At 40.7% G+C, this 12523-nt stretch overlaps 1 protein-coding gene across 1 annotated transcript in view; it reads right to left on the reverse strand.

Moving 5' to 3' along the window:
* Nucleotides 1-4620: 4620 nt before the first annotated feature.
* LOC139753912 (sodium- and chloride-dependent glycine transporter 2-like) overlaps nt 4621-12523 on the reverse strand; it is a 105230-nt gene continuing 97327 nt past the window's right edge. Inside the window, exon 10 of the mRNA XM_071670871.1 lies at nt 4621-4917. Coding sequence (XP_071526972.1) covers nt 4621-4917 — 297 coding nt within the window. The remainder of the gene's footprint in view (nt 4918-12523) is intronic.

The raw sequence follows: 12523 nt of genomic DNA on the forward strand, positions 1-12523 counted from the left end.
AACGCGACCACAGACCGACATGACGTGGAGGACGAGGGTCCATTGCTTGGCTACGGACACACTCACGCCCAGAGACCCGGCTGCAGTCCAGCTACTAAAAATCCAGCTAAGACCATGTGTTACACCATGTGTAAGACCATGTGTTACACCATGTGTTACACACTTCCGTGAACTTTTAGAGCCAGAGAACAAGAAGTCCCTTGCAATTGTGAATTAGGATGCTTAGTTACTGTCATTTGTGTTAGGATGCATGCCACATTATTTCCGATACTGTGAGTAGCCTTAGATATTTACGCAGTTATGTTAGGATGTATGCCTCATTATTTGTAATACTGTGAGTAGCCTTAGATATTTAAGAAGTTATGTTAGGATGTATGCCTCATTATTTGTGATACTGTGAGTAGCCTTAGATATTTAAAGTAATAATGTCCGCCGACCCATACACATGATGACTGATTATGTTAGTAGCGTTACAACCAGTTAGATATTAAGATTCCAGTCACTGTATGCCTATTCACATATAATAATCCTGTTATGTGAGTGTACCCATGTCATTCTATATAGGTATTAAATGTGAGAAGGTTATTGGCTTTTCCTTAGGCTATAGAAAAGTGAGTAGTCAAAACATGCTTGACAGTACATTAGCCTAGTTTGGTCGTTACTGTCTAAAATAAGGGGTTTTACTTAAACCATGGCTATGGGCCCCATGATAATCTCACTTGAACATCATCAACTATCAAATGATAATCTTTCCCAAGTACTTTTAGCAATAGTAATGAACGTACAGTATCCTCTTTTATCTTTTTTACTTTTTCGAACCCCTATATATAGATGTATATATTGGAAAGGATCACAATTTTCCGCGTGAGTATACGGGGAAAATGAAACACGATAAATTCCCAAGTGCGCTGTCGTGTAATAATCACATCATCGGCGGAGACACATGAAAGAAATATAAGTCAGCTGATGTACAACGAAGAGGCGTAGCTAGGACGCCATTTGGTAAACATGAGATTGTCCAAGACAGACAACGAGCGTATCATAAACTTATATTGTGGACAAGAAGGTGAATTGTTTATAGATTTTATCAACGATAAAGTTATCCAATTTGTATGGTCTATACGAATTGGATAACTCCATTGTTGATAAAATTTGTAAACAATTCACCTTGTCAACATAATAAGTTTATGATACGCTCGTTGTCTGTCTTGGACAATCGCATGTTTACCAAATAGCGTCCTAGCTACGTCTCTTAGTTATATATCAACTGACTGTTATATTTCTCTCTTGTGTCTCCCCTGATGATGTGATGATTACACGAAAGTGCACTTGGGAATTCAACGTGTTTCATTTTCCCCGTGGACTCATATACATATATATATTTACTTACCTTGCTTTGTCGCTGTCTACCGCGTTTGCGAGGTAGCGCAAGGAAACAGACGAAAGAAATGGCCCAACCCACCCCCACACACATGCACACACATACACGTCCACACACGCAAATATACACACCCACACATCTCAATGTACACATATATATACACACACAGACACATACATAAATACACATGCACACAACTCACACCGTCCGCCCCTACTCACTCCCATCGCCACCCCGCCACACACGGAATAACTCCCCCCCCTCCATTTGCGCGATGCAGCGCCAGGAAAAGACATCAAAGGCCCCACTCGTTCACACTCAGTCTCCAGCAGTCATGCAATAATGCCCGAAACCACAGCTCCCTTTCCACATCCAGGCCCCACAGAACTTTCCATGGTTTACCCCAGACGCTTCACATGCCCCGATTCTATTCATTGACAGCACGACGACCCCGGTATACCACATCGATACAATTCACTCTATTCCTTGCCCGCCTTTCACCCTCCTGCATATATATATATATATATATATATATATATATATATATATATATATATATATATATATATATATATATTTATATATATATATATTTTTTTTTTTCTTTTTTTTTTGCTTTGTCGCTGTCTCCCGCGTTTGCGAGGTAGCGCAAGGAAACAGACGAAAGAAATGGCCCAACCCACCCCCATACACATGTATATACATACGTCCACACACGCAAATATACATACCTACACAGCTTTCCATGGTTTACCCCAGACGCTTCACATGCCCTGATTCAATCCACTGACAGCACGTCAACCCCGGTATACCACATCGATCCAATTCACTCTATTCCTTGCCCTCCTTTCACCCTCCTGCATGTTCAGGCCCCGATCACACAAAATCTTTTTCACTCCATCTTTCCACCTCCAATTTGGTCTCCCACTTCTCGTTCCCTCCACCTCCGACACATATATCCTCTTGGTCAATCTTTCCTCACTCATTCTCTGCATGTGCCCAAACCATTTCAAAACACCCTCTTCTGCTCTCTCAACCACGCTCTTTTTATTTCCACACATCTCTCTTACCCTTACGTTACTTACTCGATCAAACCACCTCACACCACACATTGTCCTCAAACATCTCATTTCCAGCACATCCATCCTCCTGCGCACAACTCTATCCATAGCCCACGCCTCGCAACCATACAACATTGTTGGAATTACTATTCCTTCAAACATACCCATTTTTGCTTTCCGAGATAATGTTCTCGACTTCCACACATTCTTCAAGGCTCCCAGGATTTTCGCCCCCTCCCCCACCCTATGATCCACTTCCGCTTCCATGGTTCCATCCGCTGCCAGATTCACTCCCAGATATCTAAAACACTTTAATTCCTCCAGTTTTTCTCCATTCAAACTTACCTCCCAATTGACTTGACCCTCAACCCTACTGTACCTAATTACCTTGCTCTTATTCACATTTACTCTTAACTTTCTTCTTTCACACACTTTACCAAACTCAGTCACCAGCTTCTGCAGTTTCTCACATGAATATATATATAGATATATATATATATATATATATGGTGGGGTCTGGCCTGAATAACAAGATGTGTTCAAGTATTTTTCTTAGGTACTCATTTCTTGATAATTCTTTCGTAATGATTAGGTTGATAAACCGATATGCTTTAAAGTTACCTGGGGACAAATTGAAATTTTCTTTTAATTAGTAATTGATACACAGGTTCAGTGACGTTAGGACAGCATAATCAGAAGAGGGGTACAATATGACTGGGTTTTTAATGTTTACAGGGTGACCATTTTCAGGGCAGTGTTTAGAGATGGCATTTTTGTGATTACCCTTGCGCACTGAATGACGGTGCGAATAGCATCTCGCTGTCACTGTTTGACCTGTCTGGCCAATGTATACATCTTTACATGCCTTACATTTGACGGCATAAACATTCCCAATTTTCGGATAATTTGGCACACTTTTTAAGATTCTACTGATGTTCTTATTGTACTAGAAAACAACATTAAAAGCATTTTTTTTTTAGTATCTTTCTTCCATTAGGTATCGTAGGAGAATAGGATAAAACTAAGCATTTAAACCTATCGTCTTTTCCACGTTTTTGTTACTAGACACAAATGTATTCCATACTTTCCAGTCAGCTTTATCTACAAACCCTTTAGGATAACATAACTGCCTACAGATACGTCTTATATAACTACATCATCTACCAGATAAGAACTTCATCAGTCTTTCGTCCTATTTCTTAATCAAGGATGAAAAACTTACTCTAGGTTTTGGACTTTGTTTTTCTTTCAAATCCACTGATAGTTTTAGTGTGATACATCTAGTATCTATCGTAATATCCACTAATAACGCCAATCAGGAATTTGATTCCGTATCTGGTTCAATTCTAATTGCCTTATCCAGTGATAATCTTTACAAGTGTAGTGACGTGCCTCATAGATTCCACAGAGCCAATGAAAATCTCAAGGAAAATAAAGATATTCACATCACAAAATCAGATAAGACTAGTCAGTTCGCGATTTTCAGTACAGGGGACTATAGATGTAAACTTCAAGATCGTCTGAATGATGCTAATACATATGAAAAATCATCATCCATGGGGACAGGGGAGAAAGAATACTTCCCACGTATTCCCTGAGTGTCGTGAAAGGCGACTAAAAGGGGAGGGTTGGGGGGGGGGGGGGGGGGGGAAATCCTCCTCGTCAGTTTTTACTTTTCCAAAAGGAGGAACAAAGTAGGGGGCCAAGTGAGCATTTTCCCTCTTAGGCTTAGGCGGGAAATGGCGAATGTGTATGAAAGAAGAAAAAAATATACGAAAGAATTATCAGGAAACGATAACATAAGAAAATAGTTGAACACACATTTTGTTAACCAGGCTAATCCTTCCCACCCTAGCCTCCTTAACCAAAAAGGTTACCTCCCTCCCCCCACACTTTCCCTTTTACGGTCAGGCCAGAGTGTGTGTGTAGTCAAAAACGAGAGAGAGAGCTCTTGTGGTGGTGTTGGGATTTAAAAACCATTATGAATTGTTTGCACCTGATGAGGTGGGTTGTGCCCGTAAAACACGTAGTGCTCGATGTACAGAAAAATTACATGTTGAATGAAATTATCTGAACTACTGAATTGCAATTTTACCTTCATTACTATCAATACGGATTAGTGTGATCAACATATCAACCTCTATATATATATATATATATATATATATATATATGTTACTATTCAGCATGCACGTAGCCATTATTATCGTGAGTATAGCGGAATTTGCTACAGGGTTCCTGCCGTGAGGCCTCCATCAGCTGTCGCGTGCTTGAGGGACAGAAATCGGGCGAGGTCTCAAATAATGCCTTGATGCCCTTCTTCTTCTTGGCATAGATGGTGTAGAGGATGCCAAGTGGAATGCAGCCCGCGGAGGAAATACACAGGAACCAGCCCAGTATCTGGATGCCCTTGGGGAAGACGTAGTTGCCCCAGTAGGCTGGCACGTGGTAGTAGATGGAACCGAAGACAATCATCTGGAAGGAAGAAATTGAGACAGGTGCCGTGTGGTCTACTTGCTGGTTCACAAATAACCATCTTACAACATGTTCTGCCGAAATAAATAAAACAAAAATGGTCATAGAATTTCCATCTTTACTTTTCTATCAACTTCTCTAAATATCTATTGTTTCCTTGGAAAAGTGTGCTATACATATACTCGATCGTAATAATATATATATTTATTTATTTATATTTATTTTGCTTTGTCGCTGTCTCCCGCGTTAGCGAGGTAGCGCAAGGAAACAGACGAAAGAATGGCCCAACCCGCCCACATACACATGTATATACATACACGTCCACACACGCAAATATACATATCTATACATCTCAATGTACACATATATATACACACACAGACATATACATATATACACATATACATAATTCATACTGTCTGCCTTTATTTGTTCTCATCGCCACCTCGCCACACATGGAATAACAACCCCCTCCCCCCTCATGTGTGCGAGATAGCGCTAGGAAAAGACACCAACGGCCCCATTCGTTCACACTCAGTCTCTAGCTGTCATGTAATAATGCACTGAAACCACAGCACCCTTTCCACATCCAGACCCCACACAACTTTCCATGGTTTACCCCAGACGCTTCACATGCCCTGATTCAATCCACTGACAGCACGTCGACCCCGGTATACCACATCGCTCCAATTCACTCTATTCCTTGCCCTCCTTTCACCCTCCTGCATGTTCAGGCCCCGATCACACAAAATCTTTTTCACTCCATCTTTCCACCTCCAATTTGGTCTCCCTCTTCTCCTCGTTCCCTCCACCTCCGACACATATATCCTCTTGGTCAATCTTTCCTCACTCATTCTCTCCATGTGCCCAAACCATTTCAAAACACCCTCTTCTGCTCTCTCAACCACGCTCTTTTTATTTCCAAACATCTCTCTTACCCTTACGTTACTTACTCGATCAAACCACCTCACACCACACATTGTCCTCAAACATCTCATTTCCAGCACATCCATCCTCCTGCGCACAACTCTATCCATAGCCCACGCCTCGCAACCATACAACATTGTTGGAACCACTATTCCTTCAAACAAACCCATTTTTGCTTTCCGAGATAATGTTCTCGACTTCCACACATTCTTCAAGGCTCCCAGAATTTTCGCCCTCTCCCCCACCCTATGATCCACTTCCGCTTCCATGGTTCCATCCGCTGCCAGATCCACTTCCAGATATCTAAAACACTTTACTTCCTCCAGTTTTTCTCCATTCAAACTCACCTCCCAATTGACTTGACCCTCAACCCTACTGTACCTAATAACCTTGCTCTTATTCACATTTACTCTTAACTTTCTTCTTTCACACACTTTACTAAACTCCGTCACCAGCTTCTGCAGTTTCTCACATGAATCAGCCACCAGCGCTGTATCATCAGCGAACAACAACTGACTCACTTCCCAAGCTCTCTCATCCCCAACAGATTTCATACTTGCCCCTCTTTCCAAAACTCTTGCATTCACCTCCCTAACAACCCCATCCATAAACAAATTAAACAACCATGGAGACATCACACACCCCTGCCGCAAACCTACATTCACTGAGAACCAATCACTTTCCTCTCTTCCTACACGTACACATGCCTTACATCCTCGATAAAAACTTTTCACTGCTTCTAACAACTTGCCTCCCACACCATATATTCTTAATTCCTTCCACAGATCATCTCTATCAACTCTATCATATGCCTTCTCCAGATCCATAAATGCTACATACAAATCCATTTGCTTTTCTAAGTATTTCTCACATACATTCTTCAAAGCAAACACCTGATCCACACATCCTCTACCACTTCTGAAATCACACTGCTCTTCCCCAATCTGATGCTCTGTACATGCCTTCACCCTCTCAATCAATACCCCTCCCATATAGTTTACCAGGAATACTCAACAAACTTATACCTCTGTAATTTGAGCACTCACTCTTATCCCCTTTGCCTTTGTACAATGGCACTATGCACGCATTCCGCCAATCCTCAGGCACCTCACCGTGAGTCATACATACATTAAATAACCTTACCAACCAGTCAACAATACAGTCACCCCCTTTTTTAATAAATTCCACTGCAATACCATCCAAACCTGCTGCCTTGCCGGCTTTCATCTTCCGCAAAGCTTTTACTACCTCTTCTCTGTTTACCAAATCATTTTCCTAACCCTCTCACTTTGCATACCACCTCGACCAAAACACCCTATATCTGCCACTCTATCATCAAACACATTCAACAAACCTTCAAAATACTCACTCCATCTCCTTCTCACATCACCACTACTTGTTATCACCTCCCCATTTGCGCCCTTCACTGAAGTTCCCATTTGCTCCCTTGTCTTACGCACTTTATTTACCTCCTTCCAGAACATCTTTTTATTCTCCCTAAAATTTAATGATACTCTCTCACCCCAACTCTCATTTGCCCTTTTTTTCACCTCTTGCACCTTTCTCTTGACCTCCTGTCTCTTTCTTTTATACGTCTCCCACTCAACTGCATATCTTCCCTGCAAAAATCGTCCAAATGCCTCTCTCTTCTCTTTCACTAATACTCTTACTTCTTCATCCCACCACTCACTACCCTTTCTAATCAACCCACTTCCCACTCTTCTCATGCCACAAGCATCTTTTGCGCAATCCATCACTGATTCCCTAAATACATCCCATTCCTCCCCCACTCCCCTTACTTCCATTGTTCTCACCTTTTTCCATTCTGTACTCAGTCTCTCCTGGTACTTCCTCACACAAGTCTCCTTCCCAAGCTCACTTACTCTCACCACCCTCTTCACCCCAACATTCACTCTTCTTTTCTGAAAACCCATACAAATCTTCACCTTAGCCTCCACAAGATAATGATCAGACATCCCTCCAGTTGCACCTCTCAGCACATTAACATCCAAAAGTCTCTCTTTCGCTCGCCTGTCAATTAACACGTAATCCAATAACGCTCTCTGGCCATCTCTCCTACTTACATAAGTATACTTATGTATATCTCGCTTTTTAAACCAGGTATTCCCAATCGTCAGTCCTTTTTCAGCACATAAATCTACAAGCTCTTCACCATTTCCATTTACAACACTGAACACCCCATGTATACCAATCATTCCCTCAACTGCCACATTACTCACCTTTGCATTCAAATCACCCATCACTATAACCCGGTCTCGTGCATCAAAACCACTAACACACTCATTCAGCTGCTCCCAAAACACTTGCCTCTCATGATCTTTCTTCTCATGCCCAAGTGCATGTGCACCAATAATCACCCATCTCTCTCCATCAACTTTCAGTTTTACCCATATTAATCGGGAATTTACTTTCTTACATTCTATCACGTACTCACACAACTCCTGTTTCAGGAGTACTGCTACTCCTTCCCTTGCTCTTGTCCTCTCACTAACCCCTGACTTTACTCCCAAGACATTCCCAAACCACTCTTCCCCTTCACCCTTGAGCTTCGTTTCACTCAGAGCCAAAACATCCAGGTTCCTTTCCTCAAACATACTACCTATCTCTCCTTTTTTTACATCTTGGTTACATCCACACACATTTAGGCACCCCAGTCTGAGCCTTCGAGGAGTATGAGCACTCCCCGCGTGACTCCTTCTTCTGTTTCCCATTTTAGAAAGTTAAAAAAATACAAGGAGGGGAGGATTTCTGGCCCACGCTCCCGTCCCCTCTAGTCGCTTTCTACGACACGCGAGGAATGCGTGGGAAGTATTCTTTCACCCCTATCCCCAGGGATAATATACATATATATATATATATACACATACACACACATACACACACACACGCACATATACACACACACACACATACATATATATACATATGAAAAATGTAAGAAACAATTTAGAAATCTGAAATTTCTAGCTTGAAATGAAAAGAAAAAAAATGAATGTCACATAATGGTTCAACCTCTGGCTATGGAAAAAGGAAATGTTTAATTTGAATACACAAAAGTCAATAATAGTTCTCATCAATTTAACCACTGTATCAATAAGCTTCAATGTCTAAGCTACATTTTTTTCCAATTTCACTATTTTCTTGTCAAAGCAAAATGAATATATATATATATATATATATATATATATATATATATATATATATATATATATATATATATATATATATATATATATATATATCTATATATATATATATATATATATATATATATTTTTTTTTTTTTTTTTTTTTTATACTTTGTCGCTGTCTCCCGCGTTTGCGAGGTAGCGGAAGGAAACAGACGAAAGAATTGGCCCAACCCCCCCCATACACATGTACATACACACGTCCACACACACAAATATACATACCTACACAGCTTTCCATGGTTTCCCCGGACGCTTCACATGCCTTGATTCAATCCACTGACAGCACGTCAACCCCTGTATACCACATCGCTCCAATTCACTCTATTCCTTGCCCTCCTTTCACCCTCCTGCATGTTCAGGCCCCGATCACGCAAAATCTTTTTCACTCCATCTTTCCACCTCCAATTTGGTCTCCCTCTTCTCCTCGTTCCCTCCACCTCCGACACATATATCCTCTTGGTCAATCTTTCCTCACTCATTCTCTCCATGTGCCCAAACCACTTTAAAACACCCTCTTCTGCTCTCTCAACCACGCTCTTTTTATTTCCACACATCTCTCTTACCCTTACGTTACTTACTCGATCAAACCACCTCACACCACACATTGTCCTCAAACATCTCATTTCCAGCACATCCATCCTCCTGCGCACAACTCTATCCATAGCCCACGCCTCGCAACCATACAACATTGTTGGAACTACTATTCCTTCAAACATACCCATTTTTGCTTTCCGGGATAATGTTCTCGACTTCCACACATTTTTCAAGGCTCCCAAAATTTTCGCCCCCTCCCCCACCCTATGATCCACTTCCGCTTCCATGGTTCCATCCGCTGACAGATCCACTCCCAGATATCTAAAACACTTCACTTCCTCCAGTTTTTCACCATTCAAACTCACCTCCCAATTGACTTGACCCTCAACCCTACTGTACCTAATAACCTTGCTCTTATTCACATTTACTCTTAACTTTCTTCTTCCACACACTTTACCAAACTCCGTCACCAGCTTCTGCAGTTTCTCACATGAATCCGCCACCAGCGCTGTATCATCAGCGAACAACAACTGACTCACTTCCCAAGCTCTCTCATCCCCAACAGACTTCATACTTGCCCCTCTTTCCAAGACTCTTGCATTTACCTCCCTGACAACCCCAATATATATATATATATATATATATATAATGCCCATACACTCATATATGCACATATACATCCATATACATACACATGTACATATTCATACTTTCTTGCCTTCATCCATTTCTGGCGCTACTGCGCCCCACAGGAAATAGCATCACTACCCACTGCTTCAGCAACGTAGCGACAGGAGAAAAGACAAAAAAGACCATATTCATTTACAATGTCTCTAACTGTCATGTGTAATGCACGGAAACCACAGGTCCTTATACACATCCAGTCCCCAAAGACCTTTCCATTGTTTACCCCAGACGTTTCACATTCCCTGCTTCAGTCCATTGTCAGCACGTCGACCCCGGTATATGGCATCGTTCCAATTCACTCTATTCCTTGCACGCCTCTCACCCTCCTGTATGTTCAGGCCCCGATCACTCAAAATCTTTTTCACTCCATCCTTCCACCTCCAACAGTATCCCGCTTCTCCTTGTTCCCTTCACCTCTGACACATATATCCTCTTTGTCAATCTTTTCTCTCATTCTCTCCATATGTCCAAACCATTTTAACACACCCTTTTCTGCTCTCTCAACCACACTCGCTATATTTCCACACATCTCTCTTACTCTTTCATTACTTACTCAATCAAACTATCTCACACCACATATTGTCCTCAAACATTTCATTTCGAACTCATCCACCTCCTCCGTAAAACCTTATCCGTAGCCCATGCCTCGCAGCCATATAACATTGTTGGAACCACTATTCCTTCAAACATACCAATTTTTGCCCTCCGAGATAACGTTCTCTCCTTCCACACATTCTTCATGGCTCTCAGAATCTTCGCCCCCTCCCCACCCTGTGACTCACTTCCGCTTCCATGATTCCATTCGCTGCAAAAATACTTCACTTTCTCCAATTTTTGTCCATTCAAAATTTCATCTCAATTATTATATATATATATATATATATATATATATATATATATATATATATATATATATATATATATATATATATATATATATTTCCTATTTTAGAAAGTTAAAAAATACAAGGAGGAGAGGATTTCTGGCCCCCCGCTCCCGTCCCCTCTAGTCGCCTTCTACGACATGCGAGGAATGCGTAGGAAGTATTCTTTCACCCCTATCCCCAGGGATAATATATATATATATATATATATATATATATATATATATATATATATATATATATATATATATATACACATACACATACACACGCACATATACACACACACACACACATATACATATATATACATATGAAAAATGTAAGAAATAATTTAGAAAACTGAAACTTCTAGCTTGAAATGAAATAAAAAATTGAATGTCACATAATGTTTCAACCTCTGGCTATGGAAAAGGGAAATCTATAATTTTTTTTACACAAACGTCAATAGTAGTTCTCATCAGTTTAACCACTGTATCAATAAGCTTCAATGTCTAAGGTACATTTTTTCCAATTTCACTATTTTCGTGTCAAAGCACCATGTATGAAAACTAACACTCCAGTAACACAACTATAAACATTTACTTTCCCTTTAAAAAAGTTCTGGGGAAGTCTGTCTGGATACACTGCGGGACACTCTACCACCTGGCGAGGTCTGTGTTGCAATATATACATATATATATATATATATATATATATATATATATATATATATATATATATATATATATATATATAGAGTGAATTGGAGCGATGTGGTATACCGGGGTTGACGTGCTGTCAGTGGATTGAATCAAGGCATGTGAAGCGTCTGGGGTAAACCATGGAAAGCTGTGTAGGTATGTATATTTGCGTGTGTGGACGTATGTATATACATGTGTATGGGGGTGGGTTGGGCCATATATATATATATATATATATATATATATATATATATATATATATATATATATATATATATATTTATTTTATTTATTTTGCTTTGTCGCTGTCTCCCGCGTTTGCGAGGTAGCGCAAGGAAACAGACGAAAGAAATGGCCCAACCCACCCCCATACACATGTATATACATACACGTCCACACACGCAAATATACATACCAATACATCTCAATGTACACATATATATACACACACAGACACATACATATACACCCATGCACACAATTCACACTGTCTGCCTTTATTCATTCCCATGGCCACCTCGCCACACTTGGAATACCATCCCCCTCCCCCCTCATGTGTGTGAGGTAGCGCTAGGAAAAGACAACAAAGGCCCCATTCGTTCACACTCAGTCTCTAGCTGTCATGCAATAATGCCCGAAACCACAGCTCCCTTTCCACATCCAAGCCCCACAGAACTTT

This window comes from Panulirus ornatus, chromosome 16 (assembly GCF_036320965.1).
Source record: "Panulirus ornatus isolate Po-2019 chromosome 16, ASM3632096v1, whole genome shotgun sequence".
In the NCBI taxonomy this organism is placed as follows: domain Eukaryota; kingdom Metazoa; phylum Arthropoda; class Malacostraca; order Decapoda; family Palinuridae; genus Panulirus; species Panulirus ornatus.